General features: G+C 40.6%; 1 protein-coding gene across 1 annotated transcript; it reads left to right on the top strand.

Moving 5' to 3' along the window:
- Positions 1–21140, top strand: LOC135888610 (receptor-interacting serine/threonine-protein kinase 2-like). The gene is made up of 12 exons (XM_065416336.1): positions 1–124; positions 3274–3451; positions 7838–7991; positions 8244–8399; positions 8620–8762; positions 11809–11858; positions 14856–15017; positions 15934–16019; positions 17159–17227; positions 17395–17554; positions 19270–19476; positions 20818–21140. The coding sequence occupies exons 1-12, from the start codon at positions 1–3 to the stop codon at positions 21138–21140; spliced, it is 1812 nt and encodes a 603-aa protein (XP_065272408.1).
- The last annotated feature ends 3312 nt before the right edge of the window (positions 21141–24452 follow it).

Genomic DNA, 24452 nt, shown 5'->3' with positions numbered 1-24452 from the left:
ATGCAGCTGACTCATACCCAGCAAGGCTTAGACTGTGATTGCATCACTGTTCCAGGCAGATCGCAGCTCTTTGTTGCAGTCGCACTAGCTCACTCCTGTAGTCTCTATGCCCACACGTCTGGAGGTAAGTCTCAATATTCTTTGTATGTTTGTTTTCACTTATTTTATTTGTACACTGAAACATTAAATCAGCCCCCAGCCACACTTCCCTCATATGGATGGAAACACTTTCACTGTGAATTAAGCGTAAAGGTAGTTTTTAAAGGATTAGCTCTTATAATGCAGGATTTTCCAGTGTGTTTCAATGAGACATTTAAAGCCTCTCACAACTTTCTGTAGTCCTCCTCATTCAAACTGCCAGTCTTGACAAGCTGTGGTTAGAAACCACGTGGTAGTGTGGGCAGTAAAATGATATTGGATTTTAAAAGGAGTAAAATCTCTATACCCAGAAGAGCAGAGCTGTTGGTAGTGCAGCACTGAGAGCTTTTTTCCCAATGAAGGATCCTTTTGCATCCCATTTAGGGACAGATTCTGCCACTCTTACTGACATTAAATAGTACCTTAATCTGTGATTAGTCCCACTGACTAGTTCTGAAATAAGGTAATTCTCAATGTATGTAAAGGTAGCAAAACTGGAGTTTCTGATTTTAAGGTCAGATCCTCACTTGATGTAAATCGGCAATTTACAGATGAGTTGAGAATCTTGCCCAAACCTCTAGATGTATGGGGGGAAATCCTGCTTCCAGCTATAGTTCATTTGTATAAAAACAAGTGGTGAAAACATGTCATTCTGGTTTTCAAAACCTCTTTGGTCAGGGTTAGATTTTGCAAAACCAAAATACGGGGGTGATTCAGATCTGCTTCTCTTTTATTTGTGCCACCAAAGTTTCAATAATTGATTCCACTTTTACCTAGTTCTCTTTTTAAAATAAAAATAAGCAAAACCAGGAGCGATTTGGAGCCAAGGCTTATTATTAGACTCTTTTTTCGAACCCGAACATTTAGAGATTTGAGTAAACGGTTCTGGTTTTACACAATTTTAGAGATGAAAAATGATTTTGGTTTTGCAAACCTTTTGATTGCTTATTTTTCTCCACAGAAACCAAAACTAAATTTAGGTTCCACTTTATCCAATCCCCATAATATTTGAGGAATAAATGGTTCTTTTTTTTTGCCTGTCTCTGATTTGGAAGAGCTTTGTGTAATTTTGCACGTAAGATGACTGGCCTGGCTCTGTTGGTCTCATGCCATATTGGATGTGTCCTTTACAAAATACACTGCTTGAAGCAGATGTAGGATGTGTCCTTTACAAAGTACACTGCTTGAAGCAGATGTATATGAAAAAATAGATTATGTTCTTAACCTCTTCATTTTGGGCATCAGAGAAATCTCATGTGTCTGAAATCTTTCCTTCCACGTAGTTGTTGCGATCCAGCTCAATAATTCGTTCATAGCAGCATAGAGAGGATCAGTCACAACCCTGCCTGCCTCTGAACTGAGCCAACAAAGTCATTCTGAGAGGCCATCATATAGCTACTGAATGAGTGCCTTGTTTTAATAGTTCCTGCAGGAACCACAGCTAGTGCCTTCAAGTCTAATGCTGGCCCTGCTTGGCGGATCCCATGAAACCTGCTCGCGGCCCCTGAGTGGGCCCCAGACCCCTGGTTGAGAACCACTGATCTAGGTGATATCAATATACAGTGTAACAGCCAGACCCTGCTTGGAAGACCTTGCAATTTAATTAGGCAAAATAGACAAAGGATAAAATAAAGGTGTGTGGTTATCCCCATTTTATAGATGCTCGGCTGAGTCACTGAGAGATTGTGATTTGCTCAAGATCACACAGGCTTTCTATGGCAGAGCTGGGAACTAGAAGCTAACCTTAAGCACAAGACCACGCTTTAGCTGAACCCTCAACTTAAAAAGAGAGTTCTCAACTTACACCCCTTACTCACTACTTAAATCTGCAGTTTAGAGCAGCATTAATTCCGGCATGGCTTTCTTAGTGGAAATCTGCTGAGTCTGAGGGGAGCATTCCATTTTGAGCTCTTATGACACTCTGATCTCCAACCATGCAGTATTCTCATAAATGGGCTTCTGAAGACCCCTTTTCTTCCCTCTCTGTTTTCCTTGTCTCAGCTCTCTCTGTTCTTGTTGCTTTCTTTCAGCACTAAGTACAGGGAGTTTTATGCTCACTATATTTTTAAAACATCCTCACCTGTTATTAATAACACCTGACTCATACATTAACACAAAGTGGCTGTGTGGGAGGTTGTTGTCTCTAGTCAATGTGTATTAAGGCACATATGCACGTGGCCCTAGGGATCTACTATATATAACCAATGGGCCAAATTCTCTGCTGCTGTAAATGGGCATAGCTCCACTGGCTTCAGTAGAGTTTTGCCAATATATCACATCAGGGAATTTGGCCTTTTGTTTTGCTGTTCTGTTGACATACGGTAGCCTAGTAAATAATGGCACATCTGTAAAGGGCATGGCTCTGGAGGTAGATTGGAATGGATTACTGCAGTGTTTCCCAAACTTGGGACGCCGCTTGTTTAGGGAAAGCCCCTGGCGGGCCAGGCCGGTTTGTTTACCTGCCGTGTCCGCAGCTCCGGCCGATCACGGCTCCCACTGGCCGCGATTCGCCGCTCCAGGCCAATGGGAGCTGCTGGAAGCGGCGGCCAGTATGTCCCTCAGCCCGCGCCGCTTCCAGCAGCTCCCATTGGCCTGGAGCAGCAAATCGCGGCCAGTGGGAGCCGCGATCGGCTGGACCTGCGGACGCGGCAGGTAAACAAACCGGCCCGGCCTGCCAGGGGCTTTCCCTAAACAAGCGGCGTTCCAAGTTTGGGAAACACTGGATTACTGCATTATTACAGTTTTTCATGGGAATTATCTTTCTGTCCAGCATGGAACTGTAAGAATTTTAATCTGTTGTTTCCCCAAATTATAACACTATCCTTGGAAGTCAAGCATTGTATTATATTAATGTAAATAGTGCCCCCATATTTCCAGGTGATTATAATGAGAGCTGGCCATAAGATTGAGCACTTAGCACCTCATATTTACAAATGGTAAGTAAACCTCAGGATGTCCCTGTGTGGTAGGTAAATTTTTTCCCTATCTTTAAAGGACAATCTGACCCAGAGCATGGTAATACGAAGCCTTTTGAATGAAGGTGAAGAGTAGTTTGGGGAACAAAGCGTCGTGTAACTTCAGTGTACCTTGGCAATGATAACAAAAACAAATCTAAGGATGTCTGTTTTTCTTCAGTTCTTTCCCTCACTAAACGCCAGAAAATGGCCAATCTGATGCCCGTAATAGCCCAGGAAGAGCTGGATAACTTTATCTTCACCAGGACAAGTTCTGGCTTCGCCCTCAAAGCCTTTCATGCTCCTCAGAACATTAACATATCACTGAAACTGCTGACCAGCCAGAATACAACAGAGAGGTGGGTGTCATATTTAATTTACTATATAAACAGCTCAGGAGGACAGTAGTGCAAAGAGGGTACCAACATGGACTGTAGCATTTCTGACCCCAGTTCACCTTTCCACTTCAGTGACTCCCACCTGATTAACAGAGACAAAGTGGAAGAAATATATTGAATTGCACTAGGTGAGAAATTTGACATATGTAATGACAACGGGGCTTGATCCTGAAATCATTATTAATAGTGTTGTGATTGCATCAAAGGACTTCAATCCATGTTCAGTGCACCGTTGTACTATGCACTATACAAACAAACACAAAGAGCTCACAATCTAAGTTTTAGACAAAACATGATAGGTGCATAAATGAACACATACGAGAAGAAAGGGAGAATGGACAATTGCAGTAGAGATAGGACTGAGTGCATATATTAGTCATAACCACGAACTCTGTCACAAATGGATGTCAGCCTAACACTCACATAACTCCAATTTATTTCATTGGAGTCACAGGCTTATAGGGATTATGAAGTCAGGCCCATACTATTTTTTTAATGGTGTGGGACCAAATCACTCTAGTGAATGCACTCATTAGGCTCTCAGGTTTCAGAGTAGCAGCCGTGTTAGTCTGTATCCGCAAAAATAACAGGAGTACTTGTGGCATCTTAGAGACTAACAAATTTACATGAAGTTGATGGATTTCCACTCCATACGGCTAAATGCAGTGCCTTGCATAATGACAGGTTTCAGAGTAGCAGCCGTGTTAGTCTGTATCCGCAAAAATAACAGGAGTACTTGTGGCACCTTAGAGACTAACAAATTTTCATGAAGTTGATGGATTTCCACTCCATACGGCTAAATGCAGTGCCTTGCATAATGACAGGTTTCAGAGTAGCAGCCGTGTTAGTCTGTATCCGCAAAAATAACAGGAGTACTTGTGGCACCTTAGAGACTAACAAATTTGTTAGTCTCTAAGGTGCCACAAGTACTCCTGTTATTTTATTAGGCTCTCAGTTTCTTGAAAGGGTATCCAAGAGCAGAACATGGTCTTTTTAGTATCTGAGAAGTTTAGATCCTTAGCTGGTTTTTTTAGGCGGCATGCTTAAGCTGAAAAATTCAGATTTCAAATATCTTAAAGTAGGATATGGAGAGGTCGTTTTTTCCAAAACAAAGACAGGAACAATTTATCTAATCCAACTCAGATTTCAAACACCCCCTAAAATTCTTGGGGTGCTTGCATCCAAGGTTCCCATGTTTGGTCTTTGGTTGTGCTTGAGTCTAAATTCTTTCATTTATGGCATCCAAATTTGAATCTTGAAACAAGAACTAGTCTGTCTTTAGTGAGGGCCTCTATAGGGCTCAGGGCCCTGATCCAAATCCCACTGACGTCAATGGAAAGACTTCCATGGAGGTTGGATCAGGCCAAAAATAAATTAAGTTTGAGTGTTCTGCTTTTTATTTTTTAAATTCAATAGAAGTGCAATAACTTACTAATCTAAAATAAGAATATATTTATTTGGTAGTTTTTTCTAAAAGGCTTGCCCTCTTTCCCCTGTTTGCTCCCCACTTTTTGTTTAAATAAAAAAAAAGTTACATCAGACAACAAAAGCTAATAATTTATTTTCTCCTTTCTGGATTTAAAGTGTTGTTCTAGTTATAAAAGTGATTATGGGAAAATGAACCTTCTTACTCATATCTGCTCTTTAAATGTCAAGTCTCTGTTTGTTCCCCACCCCCCCACTATTACCACTGTAGAGTGAACCCAGCAATGAGAATAAGATGGAGTCTATCCTGCCCATCATTTGAACTGCTAACCTAGTTCCAATGGTAGAAATCCATAGAGTTAGTAATGATGTTAAGAGGTAGAAATAAGCACAATTTGTATATAAATTTTGGAGACACAATTTATTTATAAACACGGGTATTAACATACTGAATATCCATTATGTTTGCAATGAAAAGGCTGTTTTCCTTCCTTAAAAAAGAATCCAACTTGGACTGCCTGGCCTGATTTTTCTAAACAATGCATGTTCAATTGTATATGTGAAAAGTGCTTGCACAGCTGCACATCTAACTTGAGTGTGCTGTTACTGCCACTGCCCATGCAATATCCATTCACAAATATATTTGATCTGGAAATCAGTGACCCCCAAATACGGAACTCACTAATGTAATTTTTAGTCACTTCTCCCTAGAACTGCATTTTTATATACTTCCCTGAATTGTCTATCACATGCACACCAGAGAGGATTCCAACAAAAAGCAAATATACAGGAAGCAACTTTTACTAGGACAGGACTGTGCTGCAGCGGTTAGTCCCTGTCTTACATTTCCACCGTGCATTTCACAGTATTGTGCTCCAGCAGAAGGGCAGTTACCAGCAGCCTCTCGGGCACTGGCAAGCAGGGTTGGGCTGTATAATGGTGGGTGGGAAATTTGATCCACACCAGCTTAAAATAGTTTTTAGAGAATTTTTCTAAAATAGTCTCCCTCCTATGTTAGCAGTTGCTGGTGGGAGTGGGAACAGGAGCTGGTTTGGAAGACAGATGCTAGTTTGAGGAGTTGTCGGATATCTCCCAATCTCTTACACCAGTACATGGGACAGATCAGGGAATGGGCATCAGTTCAGGGATCAAAGAATCTCCTGCATGCTGCTGAGGCTGATCAGGGACCAGGAGCCATTGCATACAGTTAGGAAGCAAATACTGTAGGGTCCAGGGTGCTAGCATTACCAACAGTATCATCAGGCCAAATCCTGATGTCTTTACTCAGTTTTTACTTAGGCATACTCCCACTGAAGTCAATGAGACTGTCACTGAGTTCAACAGAAGTTTGCTGAAGCATGAGGAATCTAAGTTAAGAACTTAAGATTTATCAAAGAGTACCTACTGCAATAAATATATCCTACAGCCTAAAAACATACATAGAATAGAATAGCAAATCTGTGATTTACTTGGTGTGCAATGTTTGGGACTGAATTAAGTTCCCAAACTTTGGAACAGTTGGGATCAGAAGCCAAACTATGCAGCTGGACCCTCTTCCTAACTATACAGATTTGTTTTTCAGCAGGAAACACTAACTGGGTGAGTCTTTAAAATAATGACAGGGGTTGAAATCCTGGTCCCATTGAATTTTACCATTGATTTCTATGGGCTGAAGATTTCATGCATAGAATCAGCAATTCAGAACATATTGCAGATGTGATCATATTTTTAAAGTTAAATGCAACTTAGGGAGGAGTGATCCTGTAGCACAGTGGTGGCCAACCTGAGCCTGAGAAGGAGCCAGAATTTACCAATGTACATTGCCAAAGAGCCACAGTAATATGTCAGCTCCACCCCCTCCCCCACCCTCCCAGCACCTCCCACCCACCGGCAGCCCCACTGATCAGCGACTCTCCCTCCCTCCCTGCATGTCCTGATCAGCTGTTTTGTGGCATGCAGGAGGCTCTGTGGGGGGAGAGCAAGGGTATGGCAGGCTCAGAGGAGGGTGTGGGAAGGGGTGGAGCGGGGGCAGAGCCAGGGGTTGAGCAGTGAGCACTCCCCTGCACATTGGAAAGTTGATGCCTGTAGCTCCAACCCCAGAGACGGTGCCTGTACAAGGAGCCGCATATTAACTCCTGAAGAGTCGCACGTGGCTCCGAGTCCGGAGCCAGAGGTTGGCCACCCCGGCTGTAGCAGAACCAGTTCATTTATCTTCCTTGAAACTGAACATTCTGATCAGATCCACAGATCAGTGCTACCATTGTACAACTGAACAAAGAAGTTATTGTCTAAAGTTCTCAAATAGTCTTAATTTTCTACCGATTAGCAAAATCTGGTTTCCTTATACTTCTTAAAATACATCCCACTGAATTTAAGACTAAATCCAATCTGAGTAGAAGCAGATTCAGCTCCACTAAGTCCCTAAAGTTACACCTACCACTTACACTAGGTCTGAATTTGGCCTCATGGCTTTACCTTTACTCTCTGATGTGGTTTGATCCCATCCATACAGGCAAGACAGGCTATGACTGAAGCTGGTAAAATTTGCAGTGTAGAAGGGACCTCACTGATGGCGTGAGGAAAGCATACTTTTAGGGGAATGGCAAGAAAAAAAATCAGTTCAGAGCGGTCGTTTCTTCAGTTAGTTTAACTATCCCAAACATTCTTCCTGCCCTTGCATTTTAGATCCTGATAAATATATTTTGATACTAATGGAACTAGCTTCTTTCTTGTACATTTTACAGTTTTAATGTGAAAGATGTTTTGTAGTCAAGAAAACATTGTTGGTATTAAACACCAGATAATGGTAGTGGTGGGAAAACTCTACCAAGTCATCCTTCTTTCCAATATCACACAATATGACTGTTACTCAGCATGTCTGTCTGAAATGCTGCCTCTTTAACCCCTGTTCTCTGCTTGCAGTGAGTTGAAGGTGCTACTCCAAGATGTAGCAAACACACGACGCATTCAATCTGAACAGCTCCTGCCTTCTCTTGGGATCTACCAATCTCAGGGACTTCTGGGGGTCGTGACTGAATGGATGTGCAATGGATCCCTCCACTCACTCATCCACGAGGTAAGGAAGAGGTAGGGATCTTTTAGAGGGGCTCCTTTATGGGTGTTAAAACTGTTTAGAAGCAAGGGCAATAATAAAATGAGCAAACTGTACCTCAGTTATGGATATTAATTTTGCAATAGAGTTGCTAATACCTTTCACCTGTAGATCTCAATAGATAGTGTGAATAATGACTGCTTTATAATTCTAAAAGATATATACATATCTATATATATCATGGAATATTACACTGAAATAAATGTTGATTTTTAGCACCACCTGTACCCAGAATTGCCTTTTCCCCTACTCATGCGGATCCTGTCAGATGTGGCTGAAGGATTATATCATCTCCATAGGCTAGATCCTCCTCTCCTCCACTACAGCCTGAAACCCTCCAATGTCCTTTTGGATACACAATATAGAGCTAAGGTGAGGCCCTTTTACATTTAGCTTTTTGTCTTCATTATTTTCTTGACATGAAACCAGAACAACTTCTCCAACTTCTTGACATGAAACCAGAACAACTTCTAATATGCTTGATTATAGGATTATTTATCAGACATCTGTCCTAACATAAAATACCAGATCAATATTGGATAGCAATAATGCCATATTGTTGCTACAATTCACCATTCACCCTTCTCTACAGATAACAGATTATGGTCTAACCTCCTGGAGGAAGCAGCAAAGATCAGTCCTGCAGAACTGCAATAGAAGCTGCTGGGATTTGGTATACCACTCTCCTGAAATACTTGAAGGAGGTGTACCCTCCCAAGAAGGAGATATTTACAGGTTAGTACAGGCTTTTAAGGGAAAGTTATAGCTAAAGGAGACCTACTTCTGGAGAGCAATTCACATAGTATTGAATTAAATGTTTCTTTCAATAAAATATTGTAAAATTATACTACAGTGAAACCTACAGGTCACAGTGTTCCAGTCAAATAACAGCTGTTACACATATCATATCTGCATAACATTCCAGACTAGGAATATTGCAGCATTTAGTTAAACTTGAAATTCCTAATGTTTGAAGGAAATTATTTCAATACAATTTGTTATATTAAAAATTAAGACTTATGGCCATACCTTTAGGTTAAGCAATTGCCAAACTTCAGCTTCAAAATATTAATTTACAGTAAAAAAGTAGAATACTGCTGCGGATGACATGCTATGAAGTAGATTCTCATCTTGATGCTTATATTAGATTTACTTGAATAAATTAAAAGGAGTTCTATGCACACAAGGAGAGAGTGACAAATCCTTGGAGGTGAAGGACTAGTTTTTAAGCAAAACTTATGTTTTTTTTAAACATACCCTTTTCAGATCAGAGACCAAACTTTCAACTGTAGTTACTAAACTGATTCTGTGTTTTCAACTATCTGCACAAAACTTAATCTGCCTACAAAAATAGGCATGCCTTAGACATCAGGTAGTCAAACAGCCAGAGTTAAGTTTCCAAATTCTTTCAGTTTGAATAATATAAAGTTTTATAAATATCTGAAGATTCTTTTCATAAACGCTAGCATTGGGGCCTAAATGTCCAATGTAGGTGCCAAAACTGTAGACACAATTATTTGCACACATAAGTGCAATCCACTTAGAAACCTAATATCAACAAGTCAGGTAGTTAGATTTTTAAATGGCTGCTGTTGGTGGTGTAGACAGTTGTGCCACTATTTAATATTTAGGCACAATTATTGGATGCTTGGTTGAAATCTAGTTAAAAATAAGAATATGATTTTTATCTTGATGATGTCCCTTTAAGGTCCTGTGGAATCTCTTCTGAAAGAACTCGCTATTCCTAATCAGGCATTAACTTTTAATTGAAGTGACTTACATAAAGAATGCATGTTATTTACTCCGCCATCTTGTCTGCCACACATCCAAAGGGCACATACATGATACTCTGGATGAATGACAATCCAAAAATAGCAACTATGTGACTCTATGGACGTATATCTTCATGGCTGGCACCACAGAGTCTATGACAACCTTTATACCTAATACAGGTCTGTCTCATCTTACGCTGGGGTTACGTTCTGCAGTCAGCGCGTAAAGCGAAAACCGTGTATAGTCAAAATTACATTGAGTATAATGGCGGGTGGAATTGCCCGCACTACAGGAACAGTATTTAAATTGTTATTTTTCTCTTTTTTGTTTTGTTTTTGCCGACCGCGTAAAGCTGAATTCGCGCATGTTAAATGCGCGTAAGATGCGACAGACCTGTATTACGTATGGCCAATTTTCTAGTGTTAGAGCTTTTATTTTTGTTATGGAGCCAACAACTTCAGCTCCTTTTCTATTGTCATCAATATACATATTATATATGTATTTAATAACACCTATGAATGATGTGATTGTTCCTCTGTTGTCCATGAAGAATACATGAGGCTCAAACAGGAAAGGAGTGAAAGGCTCACTTTCAGATGGCATAATTCCCATTCTCAGGTGTCACACCTTTTTAATTATAGATGTTTGGAAGTGACTGGTATTGCATGAGACCTGTGCGTGTCCAGCAGTGGTGTGACATGGAATATATGTTTTGTTTTGCGTATATATCCAAGTGTTTTTACACCAATATTGATGTTGATTTAAGTACATTTAAATGCTACAGTGACATCTCCTAGAAGTTACAAATGGAAAAAAAAGATCTAGGGCCTGATACAAATTTCACTGATGTAAAGAAAGATTCATTGGGCTTTGGATCAAGCTTTTAGTGGGTCAGCTAGTTCATTCCCTTGTCAGTATACTCAACACTACCAAACACTTTATAATTACTGCAACAACAACAAAAGAGGAAGTGAAAGGCTTTGAAACCCACAAATGGAAATTAGGTGAGGTATTTTAGAAAATAATCTACAGAATTTAAGAGCAAGACTTTCCCCTGAAACAGAATTCTAGCTGGTCTTTGTTATATCCCTTGAATATTGTATAAGGACAGCTCAATTGGAAACTGAAATATAATAGTATGCAAAAATGGAAATCCTGCTAATAAGGAAGGGCTTAGTGCAAGGGTGGGCAAACCTTTTGGCCCGAGGGCCACATCTGGGTGGGTTAATTGTATGCAGGGCCATGAATGTAGGACTGGGGCAAGGGGTTGGGGTGCGGGAGGGAGTGCGGGGCATGGGTGGGGGTGTGGGGTGCAGGAAGGGGCTCAGGACCAGGGGTTGGGGTGCAGGAGGGGGTGTGGAGTGCAGGAGGGGGCTCAAGGCAGGGGGTTGAGGTGTGGGGTGCAGGAGGGGTGCAGGCTCAGGCCTGATGCCGCTTACCTCGAGCAGCTCCAGGGTGGCAGCGGCACGCAGTGGGGCTAAGGCAGGCTCCCTGCCTGCTCTGGCCCCATGCTGCTCCCAGAAGTGGCCAGCATGTCCAGCAGTGGCTCCTGGGGGTGGGATGGGGCAGACGGCTCTGCTGCGCGCTGCCCTTTCCTGCGGGTACCACCCCCGAAGCTCCCATTGGCCGGGGTTCCCCATTCCTGGCCAATGGGAGCTGCACAGGGCGGAGCCTGCAGGCGAGGGCAGCGCACGGAGCCCTCTTCTAGCCACCTCCTCCAGAGGCCATAGGGATGTGGTGCCGGCTGCTTCCAGGAGCGGCACAGGGCCAGGGCAGGCAGGAAGCCTGCCTTAGCCCTGCTGCACCACGGGGCTGGCAATCCTGTGGGCCCGATTGAAAGCCGTGACGGGCCGGATCTGGCCCGCGGGCCGTAGTTTGCCCTCCCCGACTTAGTGTAACATGGAAAATACCCTTCCCTTGAACTAATGAACTCAATTTTTCAGTAAGTAATCAACATCAACACAGATTCCAAATTAACAAGCACAATTTCATTATTGTTTGCCTCTAGCTTTGGAATGCTATGTTGGGAAAGCTTAAGCAGACAGAAACCTTTTGAAGGTACGTATATCTCTCTTTCTTGATGGTTAATTATCTTTTTCTGAATTTATCCTCCTCTAAGCAACATTGATACCAACAGACCTGTCTTTTCAGACCTCGCTTTATCTCAAATCCCTATTACAGTGCTTGGAAGGATTAATTTGTGATCAGTAAGTGTCAGTAAATATTGATTTCAACGTACACACACAAACTAACAAAAATATTTCCAATGATAGTTGAAATTTACAGATAGGCAAAGTAAGAAAAATGCTGCTTGATAACTTATTAGAGTTTGATTTAAGGATATTTACTTTGTATATTTTGACATGTGATATTGGCAATTTGTGTTTGAATGGTTATAAAACTTTAGCTTTTTGAACCTCAACATCTGTCATTAAATAATTGTCTGACACTCCCATAATTTTCTGCAACTGTAAAAATTCAATACAATTGGGGAAAAATTAAAAATAAACAGTATTATCTGTCAAAATTATAAAAAACCAAATTCTGCCAACTGTGTATCCCAATAATGCCCAGTTCCATAGCTCTGCATCTCCTGTAGGGAATACAGTACTAGCCCCAAATGAAGATTCTTATTGTAAAAGAAACAGATACCTTCTCAGGGGTAGCTTTAATGGCATAGTTTTTACTATGTACTACCTCAGCCTGTTCACTGTAGCACCCTATTAAATTGTTATTTTGACCTTTCTGCTTATCTTTAATGCATAGCAACAGCTCTTTGGCTTGTGACACTCAGCATACTAACATCACAATCCAGCATACTGACATTAGGCAGCATTTTAGGGTATGTCTACACTGGAGCTGGAGAGTAGAGTATCCAGTTTGAGTGACACACCCACGCTAGCTCTAATCCAGCTAACACACTAAAAATTAAGTGTAGCCATGGCAGCATGAGTGGTGGGAAGGGCTACCTGCTCAAGGACAATCAGAGCTAGTGCAGGTAGGGCTACTCAAGCTGGAAATTACATCAGTGTAGACATGCCCTTAGTGGCAAGTAACTTTTCCAGTGAGTAGAACTGAGCCTTTATACATGTTTAAAAATCAATGAGAGTTTCAGGTCTCAAATAGGAACTTTTAGTTCCTGCTAGACTTATATTACTATAAAATATGCTACTTTCTGCATATTTTATACCACAAAATGAAAATGAGGAATTTTACAGAGTTGTAGATCTTTAAAGCACTGTATAATAGACTGAAAATTATCCCCATTTTACCGATAAGGAAACTGAGGCAGTGGTAAATGATTTGTTTAACATGACAGCCAGAGCTGAGAACTAGACTTTGGAGTGCTGATTCCTGTCCTGTTCTCATTCCTTTAAAGCATGGCGCCTTTTAACTTATAGTAAACATACTTGAAAGAAGGATCGGTTTCTTCTAGTCTCTCTTGAGTTCTATGAAAGTGACAGTGCTGTATCATGTTCCTGAATATGATCCTTCTTACTCTCCTTCTCTTACAGCTGATTGCTCTAACAATGAGATTTCAGTTTGAGCAGTCATATGTGAAGAAGTATGTGCCTCTGTACTTGATTATCAAACTACATTACAGTTAGTACTCTCCTCTATCTGGAAAATGGCAAGGGCTCCAGGTCTATCTACCTATGGGACTTTCTTTTTCACTACATGGTCCAAGGAAAGGAAACTACCTGCTTGCCTATGGTGCACTAAACACTATAGAACCCAAGAATCAGGGGTTTTGAAAGCAGCAAGATGTGGAACTTTTCCTGGCAATTGTTTAATGACTATTTCTATTAAATATGACTCTACAACAAGTCACATTACATTTGTATAGCACCTGTCATCCAAAAGGGCCCCAAAGATCTTTACAATTTAACACACACATTTATTTATGAGAATCACTTCACTCACCATCTCTCGAGTGGAACATATAACTATTCAACGCACACTAACATTGCACAGCCCTTTTGGACAAAAAATGAAGGATCGTGTATCCAACTAAAATTGCAGAGGGAATGAAGGTAGGCAGGATGCAGTTACCCCAGCGAGAATCTGGCCATTACATCAGGGCTAGCAAACATCTTTATTCTTACAAAGAATGCCATGGGAACTTAAATGACCACAGGCTCATGATTTTACATCTCTTCAAATTTCCCTAGTGATTTCTCAAGACATGCAGGGCTCCTGCAAAATTCAACAAATACCCCATACACCTCATTTTCCATATGTAATGTTCCACAAGTTCAGCCTTTCATTTTCTACTATGAATGAAGATGAGAATTACATACTTGTATATTTCAACCACCAGCCTGCTCCCAAGTACAGACTATGCAGGCGTATGCCATAGGGAGAGGTGAGGGGGGCAGCATGCTGTAATTTTGCAATCACATTTGTGAATTGTGTGTGTGTGTGTGTGTGTGTGTGTGTGTGTGTGTGTGTGTGTGTGTGTGTGTGTGTACACATGATGTCAGAATAAGCCAATGTCTTTGCTCATCACAAGTCACCTAGCAGATTACTCTGTTTTTATCTACCTAACAGCTTTCATTCTGACAGACTTTACAGGCTCGGATTAAAAATACTATATACAATATACTCATGCAAGGCGGTGCTTTCATATTTTTTCACTGCCATTTTGTAGCTGCCCAGAAGAATTAGATTCTTTTGTGCATAAAGGGAATAATTTTTTTAAAAATTTGCACGCAGAATTGCATACAGAACTGTGTGGTTAGGCTGCACACACAGTAACTATAACTGCAAATAGGGTATTTGTGCATGCAGGTTACCAGTTATGCCTGCATACCCAGTTGTGACTTATTGCTTAAACAACCCTTCTAACCAGAAATAAATGGACTGCTGCCAGTAGGTATAAATGAGTATTGTCACAGTTGGTCAGCTTTACTGAAGAGTGTGTCGTTGGGTTTTTATTTTTCGTTTTTAAAGAGTAGTCTTAGTTTTAAAATACAGAAAACAACCTGCACTAAACATCTTAAAATAGTTCTGAGGGTTTTAACTTTTAAATAACATGTTCTCATTCTCTTGCAGGCAAAAAAAACCTGCTGGAAGTTGTGACAGGAGTCTGTAGTGGCCTGCGGCCTGGGACTGAAGCAGAGTATATACAGAGCAATTTGCCTCAGAGAAACAGGCTGTTACAGCTCATCATATTGTGCTGGCACCAAGACCCAGATTACAGGCCCCAAACTGCAGGTAACATTCAGTATTTGCTCCCCCTTGTTGCTATCACAAACAGTCTGAGTGTCCTAAGTAATGCAGTGTTGTTGTAGACCTGAAGCTCTGTGTGAGCTCGAAAGCTTGTCTCTCTCACCAACAGAAGTTGGTCCAATAAAAGATATCACCTCACCCACCTTGTCTCTTTAATGTCCTAGATCATTGTACAGTAATGATGGCACAATAGAATGTTGTAACCCCAGTGTGAGATGAAACAGTTGGGGCACTGTCACCAGCATACTATAGTGTTTTGGTTTGGGGGTTTTTTTTTAATAAGGATGCCGTGCCCTCCTCTAAGGTGGCTTAGTCAGTTCAAGATTTTTAGTTTAAATATAGTGTAGTAAATTTAGCATAGATAAAGGCTAGGAAATTACTGGAGATTGCCAGCTAAATTCAGTATTTGAAGAATGGCTGATTTACCTTTAACAGTCCCATCTCAAAGTAATCACCATTCCCACTGGAGCAAATCCCACTGTTGGTTAAGTCAGAGTAGCTATATTATACCATCTGAGGATCTAATCCTCTGTTTCTAAAAAGACAGCCCTGAAACATGAATGATAAACTATGGCCAAGATTTTTCAGACCTGTACACAGAAGTGTCCAACTAGCCATCCGCATATGCTTTTACTGTGATTGCTTTGTGCAGTTATGAATAAATTAGGTACAAATATGCAGGGTTTTTTTGTGTGCACATTTCTGATAATCTGATCCTAATTTGTTTATATTAGATCAAAAAATAAAAATATATAAGGCAAAGTTACTTAGAGGTGATTTAAAAGATTTTAATATGATTGCAACAGAATAATAAAATCAGTGGAAGCACATTGGTGCATAGATATTTGCTTATTTGGATACGCATACATCCTGTATTTAAAATGCATTTTTCTTCCCACAGAATGTGTGGAACTCTTAAGGAGAATTTTGAGTGCTTTTAGCAAGGAGAAGATTTCCAGTGCAATCTACAGTTTGATTGATGCAAAGGTTAGTGCAAAATTCAGATTTGGTCCCATACAATTGCATTGCCTGCTTTCCGTGATTACCATCTTTGAAATCAAACAGGAATTTGTCTCTTTGTTACTGCTTCAAAGGGCTATAAGTTAAAATTTCAAGATCAGTCCCTAAAAGCGGATAGAGCTAAAATACGTCGATCCAAGATTTAAACTCAGCCTCAAAAGTTTAATCCAGGATTCACAAGTGAGACTCTCCATACTGTATTACTGATAAGTATGCATGAGTCACAGACAGTTGGAGGGCCCCCTCACACTGTTCTTTCAGCAGTAGCAAATAGAAGGATGGTTCTAGGTTAATCAGATGTGTTAGTGCACTAGCCTGTCATCTCTGAAGTCCCCAAGTCAGTTTCTGCCTGAGGTTACTTGTAAAATGCAGCTTCATCCTAGTATCCATTCCCAAGATCAATCCGACCACAACATAGCTGTGAGTGAATATTAGTCTCAGTTACATCAGGTCCAGGTCTGGGACCGCAGAGCAATGTCTGATGTCAGGATTGAGATCAGTTGTCAGTACAGCCTGGAGGGAAGGTAGCACAGGATACTGATGCAGCTGGGATTTCTCATGGTACTAAACTCACAGTCTGTGAAGTGAAAAATGCGAAAAGTCTCCTGGTTTTATCTCACTTGTGCTGGATTCTGACTTGATGAGAATAGTCTTGCATCCCAGATTTTGGGAGATTTTTTTAATATCTCTTCCGAACTCAAAGTTGTAGAGGCTGCAATTTGAGAAATGGGAGGTGTGATTTGCGGAAGACCAGATGTAGAAGTACCCCATAAAAGGAGAAGCAGCTCCCAAGCATTGTTCTTTGTGGTGGCATGACATTTGACATGATTTTGTAATGCACCGAAAAAGCCTGTTTTCCCCAACGCCCACAGTGATGAGTATGAAATAAATACCTGTAGAGAAAGGCAAAACAACCCAATATTGTTTCAGTAGGTAATAGAACTGTACTCTGGTTGATTTTACTCCTAGCTGCAGATCATGTGGTGTATGTGCCTGATATTTTGGCAGTACCTCCATGAATATTCAGTGTATGATTTTTTTAGTTTCATTTGGACTGAATGTTGTGTATATTTTACTAAGTTAGTGGGTTTGTTTGTTTGTTTCAGGAGAGAGCAGTAAATGCCTGCAAAGGCTCAGTTCCACACATGCTTCAGACACATGTGCACAATCTAGAGGTGAGCAAACATATGCACTTGGGGAGGAAAATTTTTCAAAGGTATCTTAGTCCCATTATCAAAAGTGACTTAGGCACTTAGACTCCCTAAGGGAGTCTGCCTAGTAAGGGAGATCTTTTCTATCAAGAAGCTAGAAGTAATTTCTTATCCATTTTCATCCCTATCAGGTCATCTGTGCACAGAAAAACAGCAACCGGCTTATTGACAAGAGTGTCCATCTAACAGCACAGAGATTGTCAACTGTTCTTGACAGCCCTGCAGGAAGAGAGAAGGCTAATCAGATGGCATTTGCAGATATCACAGCGCCAAACACAACACACAAAAAAGGTATGTAGGACTGATCAGCTTAAGATATTTTTATAGTACTTGGAGGTAAAAACATTAAACAATTACATATTGGCTCAGTATCCATAAAAACATGCCAAATGTCTCCCTCTTCGGAGTGCAACTGTGATATAACTCTTGATATAACCAGAGCAACAGATTTCTCTGCAGTAGCAAGAGTCTGCCCTGAGAATTGCAGCGGTGCAAGATTTTTGCAACCATTCCTTCACAGGGAGAACTCACAACTAGCCAGTGTATTCCCATACGTGAGTGGACATTCAGTGGGTTCAGTGGTGTAAACCAGGCAGCCATAGAATTTGCTGATTTAGTGTACACCCTGAACACCCTCCACCAGTCAGACACCTGTGGCACTCTGACCACAACTTAAAGCTGCCCTTCCCTGGCATTCCAAGAACTGCCTGCTCTTCCCCAGAGAGCAAATCCATCCTGGGTCTAGTGGACCCTGCTGGAACAGAGAGGTGCAATTTCTTTTGCCTTTGCCACCATGAGTGAATCTAGCCCTCTACCAAGATACTTATTTGGCCCTCAATCACCACAGTACTTTTCTCTACTTTCTAATATCTACTGTCAAATGTCTCCACATTAGAAAGTAATTGCTTTGGAAGAGTCCCATCTCTTCAGAAGAGAACGAATGATTCATATTAGCCACTCCTACCTAACCATATCCTTTGGTTTTTTCACTGTGGGCTTGTCTTGGCAAATGTTTGACAAAGTATTTAAATCCATGTGCATTTCATGTATATAAGCAGACTGGAGGTGGGTTTTGTTTTGATGGTTTTGTTTACAAGATCTGAGCCACAGAAAATCTATTATCTATCTTTGGTAACCTCTGAATACATGGGACTTATGATACAGGTTTCTTAATACTTAGTACTGAAATAGATTAGTGGCTGTTCCTTTTGGGTAGAACAGGATTTTCCTCAACTTCATCCACAAATTTACAGTAGTCCACAACTATAATCAACAAGTTAAAAGGACACTGACAACTTAAATGTAGCCCAAAGTTTACATTTTTTAAAAACTTTTATAAAATCTACAACCCATAGAAGAGTTTCTAGAATTAAAACTCAGTTGAAACATTTGACCTAGACATTCAACTGCAATGTTATTAATTTATTTGTATCAAGGATGCTCCATCAAGGACCAGGGCTCCATTGTGCTAGACGCTGTACAAACATATAACAAAAAAAGATTGTAGTTCTTTGGGGGCAGGAACAAAGTATGAGACAATATTCAAGATGAGATTAAAAAAAAAATTCCACTTTTAATTCAGTAACCCATGCACATACTTTTTTCAATATATGATTTAAGTTTAGTGTCCCTTATACATTTCTAATTTTACAAATAAAAATTTATTATTTGGCCGTATACAACAGTCCCATTATGTGTAGTGCTACAGAGGTGGTATGCTGCATGAAAAGATGATGCTCCGCTCCTGGGAATTCATCATCCATACTCTTGCATAAAACAATTTTCTTAAAGTGTGAGAGATGGAGTATGTACATAACAAATGTAAAAACTTCATAAGACGGAGGATCTAGCAGCAAGTGTTCACAGGATGTAATATTTACAGACAAGTTAGTCCTCTAAACTCTGTTTAAATTAGAGATCCGGAACTATCCATTGATGAATCTCTATTATGTTCAGCTGTAGCCAAGTTTAAAAGTCTTGTCTCACCCATCTTTATTTGTTCCCAGCTCATCCAGGTAGTAGAGAATCAGCTCTGCAGCATTCCTTTCCCACTCCTTGTACCTCTGATCCACATGCAAGCAGAGAAGATGGTGGTCAGTGTCAAAGGGACCCAAAGCTGTGGCAGCAGCCGCCACTACAGTTATCGCTGCCACCTGAGCCCAGTCCCCATCATGGCCAATTTCAAAGCGCACAGTGTGAACAAACACTAACAGGTGAGATTCCAAAGAAAAGTGTGGTCCAAGAACCAGAAGCTCCTGGCAATGTGGTGTAGTAATATTTTATTTTGCCACACTTTAGCCAGTGTTTCAGATAAAAACTGTACTTTGGCCATATTCTTGTGTATTTACTGGTAATTAGTGTAATTCCTCTGAAGCTGGTACTTACCATTGTAAGAAACAGGATACTGGACTAGATGGACCATGGGTCTGTTCCAGTGTGGCAATTCCTGTGTTACTAAAAGCTCAGACTTTGGCCTTCAAAGCCAACTTTTGTTCAGAATAGGCACATTGTTCAGAAGTGGACTTTCACTGGAAAGGGGTCTAAAGAAAAACCTCACAAAATATAGCAAGTTTTATGGTGAAATAGGCCCACTGAGTTTATAACAAATGGGGAAAAAATCCATTGTATGTGGTTTAACCTTTCATTGTGACAATTTCAAACATCTCCAGCAAGGTAGTTCTTGGGGATGCAAAAGATTAGCTGGAAAAATACTTCCCTTCCGGCTCATTTTTATATTTTCTTTGGGCAAGACCCGAAAAAGGCCTCAATCTTCCTACTGAGCAGATATTAATAAGGCTGACTTTTGGTCTGTGAAAGCTGCCTCTTTTTTCCCATAATGAAAAAGTTTGTAAAAACAAGTTTTTCACTTTGACAAATTGAACCATGGTGATCTCCATCAAGCTGGACATTCTTCTGATCTGTTGGACGCTGGGGACATGTTTCTGGGCAAACCAACAAAAGACCTCCTGTAAACTAAGACAATTCAACTCATGGCCCAATTGGTAACAGACTAGGAAGACTGAGGCATGGTCTCCTAAGTACAGGTGATCTTTTCTTATTTCCTTTCCCTTACTGGAAGGACAGCCTAATGCAGAGTTTCTGCATAGATCTAGTTTTGGTGTATGCACCTTCTAAGATGTTTCCATCTCCCACTGAAGCAATGAGAGTATTGAACAGTACTATCCTTCAGATCTGTCTATGGTGCCTTCTGCTCTTCCAGCCTCTACTGGGTAGACTAATACTCTCTAGACATAGCTAAACTTCTTTACATAACAGTTATACAGATGATAGATTACCAGGATCAGACCAGGGAATCCCCTCCCCTTAAGTCATCTCACTCACTAAATATTATTTTCTGTGGTCTGGGTCTATGATCAGTGCTAGTTTTGAATAGAGACTGCAAGTAAATGAACTCTTCATCAGTTCCTATTGCTCCACTGAACTTACATTTCCATTAGTCACTTCATTCTTGACATTAATGCAGCCACTAGCTAACAGTTTAATGAGAAAGTCTGACAGTTTGGCGTATCTAATTTTGTTCCTTTTTATTCAAGGTCCTTGCTGCAAAGGCAACTGCTGCCAGATCCTAGCCTGTGGGCGACAGACTATCTTGAGCTGCATGACAGAAGGGCGCCTCAACCACATTCTTGACGTCCTTCGCTCCCAGCGAGTGTTGTCTAAAATGGACTATGAAATGATCACCTCTTTCCCCACCCTGACCAGCCGCGCTCGTGCTTTGTTGGACACTTGCCTCTGCCTTGGAGAGGGGGCAGCTCAGATTGTAGTGACTGTACTCTCAACTAGCAAATGTAGCCCTCTGGCACGAGGCAGCCACATCACAGACAGCTCTGCTAAATTAAATAGACGACTGCAGTGACTTAAGTTATTTTTCATGGCATATTTCATGGATTGGTGCACTGGTAACTTGGAATGACATTAATTCATGTTCATTTCTCATTACCCACTGACTAAAAAGTCTGTTCCTTTTCCTACTGCTCAGTGACTTTAGTTCTCTAAGAGTTCAAGACACCCATTGCCTGCAGAAATAACAGAGCCTGGTAATATATATTCCAACTTGGACCTCTGAGATGGTAGGATTATGGGAGTATGCCAGAGTCTAGTTCAAGTCACATGTCACTTATTATTTCCTGGTTTCTTAATGGAGGTAAATTGATTGTGACTTATTGGTGGATGGTTGAGAGGAAGACTGATGCTAAGCTCTTCCAAGTCTGAAAGGCACTTAAGGATGGGCTGCTGCCTGGGAAGGAAGAAAGAAGCTGCTTTTGCCAACAGCCAAGCAAGCTGTCACAGTGAAAGTGAAAAGCATTAAGGAATAAGTTTTCAGGATCGCTTCAAACGAGCCTCTGAAATTTACCATCTTGCAAACTGAATCATTTTTTAAATTTTTCTTGCACAAATGCTCATTTGTCCTTGTAAACTGGTACACTTACATTTAGCAGGTGCAAATTCAGAAACTCTTTTGAAATAAAATGGCCATAAACAAGTTAAAGTTACCTGGATACAGCATGTTAATGTTGTTCAGTTTATGAATGATACAGGTATACAATGTGAAGGTAAACTGTGAGATAAGAGGTGCCAAACTGGCCACTTTGGAAGGACAGTTCCATTGAACTGTAAATAAAGATACGAACATCAAATATTCTCTTAGTTAAAATGAAAATGAAGTGTGCAAGGTGCCTCCATTAGAAAGCACAGTAGGATGCCTGCAATATTCACGGCACTGGATAAGCCCAAGAACATTATCATTACAAGATGTATAGATATTTCAGATGCCAAGCTACATTGTTTTGTTTCACTACATTGCAATTGTTCTTTTCATTTCCAAGATGTTCAATTAATCCTGTGGTTTGATGTGTTGGAATCTTAAATGCAGGAGTGGAGTATTTTAAGGCATATTTATACAAGGGATTACTTATTCCACATGATATAATTTAAAACCACTAGCTTTAGAAGTTTTAAAATCAACATTTTAGAAAATTCAGTCAAACTGTCTTAAGGCTGCTTTGTGACTATAAAAATGGCTAAAATTTAAAGCAGTGTCAAAGTGTGTTAGAAATGTCATTTTTTACTTTATTGAGGGAGGCAACTTTCTAGCTCCTAGAAGTTTAATGTTTCATGCTACATTTTAAATGAGAGACTTCTGTTTCTCCAACAGACCACAGAACAGCTTTTGGTACAACATAGGGCTCTTGTCACTGGTCAAAAAAGAAATGAGTCCCTCCACTGTATTCCTTCCTTCTGTGGAAGGAAGCACAATTGTCAAGACTTAAATATCAGGAATCATTCCATTCAACTGTTGTATTGGAGTTTTTAAACTTCTACATAACATTGATGGGGCAGTAGACAACCCTAGTTTATGATATATTTTGAAATAACTGCCTGATTTTAATGCATAACTTAGTCTTTGTCCACCCATATCCTCGATCAGTCTCTGAAAGATTTCAGATATGCACAAAACATTCACTTCTGTTTACTTCCCTGCAGTTACAGAGAACCTCAGCAACCCATACTAACAACGTTTTTTCTGTAAGTTAAATGAAAGCCATTATACAAATATCTATTAATATAATAGATTTACTTCCTAAGTGGTCTTTTAAATGTTTAGCATCCTCAGAAATAAAGCAGACCGAGTGGATAGAAATAAATAGCCAGAAAATAATACAGATTCATCTTCAAAAAATGCAGTCTAATGCATCTGCTGAAAATCTGAACCCCAGAGATGCAATGTGGGACAAACTAGGTAAGCAGTAATAGTGACCAAGAGACCTGTAAGTGGCGGTAGTGGACAGCTAATTGCACATGAATTTGTAGAGCCCTGCAGGGATATAAAATTTGTATCCACATGCAATCCACAAAAAGGATCTGCGGATGTGGATTTCCATGGATATAAAGCGGATACCTGTGTATTTGAGGAGCTCTATGAATTTGCAATGTGATATAGCAAGACAAAGGGCTAGTGCATTTTGGGACCGAGTATGCAGATTTCATGTAATAGAGTATGACTGTTGTATTCCCTTCTATATGATTTTGGCGTGACCACAACTGGAATATTACATTAAGCTCTGGGCATCCAATTAATGGACAGATGTGGCCTGGAGTCCAGACAAGAGCTACTGACATTAAAGAGATTAATGTGTGGACTGAGGGAGAGGAGGAAAATAATTGTTCACAGGTACCTGAAGGATGTAAATACTAAACACCAAGATGGAAAAGGGATTATCAGGTACAAGAGGGTATTGTGACAGATATGGCAATTTCCTGCAATATCCTTGGAATTCCTTATTGTATTACGTTTATGTATTATTGCAGGCCAAGATAGTATGTAACCTCTCTATGGGGAAGATGTGAGACCTAGAAGTTCAAAAGACTATATTCAAAATGTGCTGGTCATGTATGGACTTCTGGGACAATAAGTGTTAAGTGGGGAAATTCCTAGGGAGAGGTTAATGCAAATTCCCCAACTCTGGTTATGCAATACCCCAGCCTTTGGAAGCTACCACTGGAGGAGAGGGTCATTGTCTGCTGATTATTTGTTACAGAAGGCTGGGGTCAAAGGTCTGAGCTGCATAAGGAACAGCTGATATATCCAGCATTGGTTCTGGTTCTGGCTCTAAGACAGGTCCATGCAGAAAACCCATGTTGTGGGTTTTGAACCACTGAAATCTACCAGAGCCCTAAGTTGGAATTGAGGGTGACCTCTGGTAAGCTTTTTAGTATGCATGTAGGTTTTGTTATTATTTTAATCTGTTTTCTCTGTTTCTGAACAAGCATGTTTATTCTTAAGGTTAAAAGAGCTGTATGGTACCTTATAACTGCTGGCAATACACTGTTCATAGCCCTCGGAGAAAAAGCAAAGCGCAGGTGCTGGTGTTTTTAGGCAGTCTGGCTTGTTGGGGATATCAGTGTAAGCAAGGAGCTGTACAACCTTAAAATCTCCAGTACAGAGGGAATGAGATACGGGTCTCCACCCAAAAGAGGTAACTGCTGGGAGTCAGAAATCTTTAAATGCGTGCCCTTGAGGGACCACAGGTGCAGTTACTGTACTTTGAAACTGGCATATGATGGCAGCATCTGTGGGATCTATGACAGCATGAATTGCCAAAGTGCCAACAGTAGTGAAAGCAAGTACCATAGAAGGGAAAAGCACAGAGAAAAGTCTCAGTCTTTT

Source organism: Emys orbicularis, chromosome 14, assembly GCF_028017835.1.
Source record: "Emys orbicularis isolate rEmyOrb1 chromosome 14, rEmyOrb1.hap1, whole genome shotgun sequence".
Classification (NCBI taxonomy): Eukaryota; Metazoa; Chordata; order Testudines; family Emydidae; genus Emys; species Emys orbicularis.
Note: the sequence above shows the minus strand (reverse complement) of the source record. Positions and strands in the feature narration are given on the sequence as shown.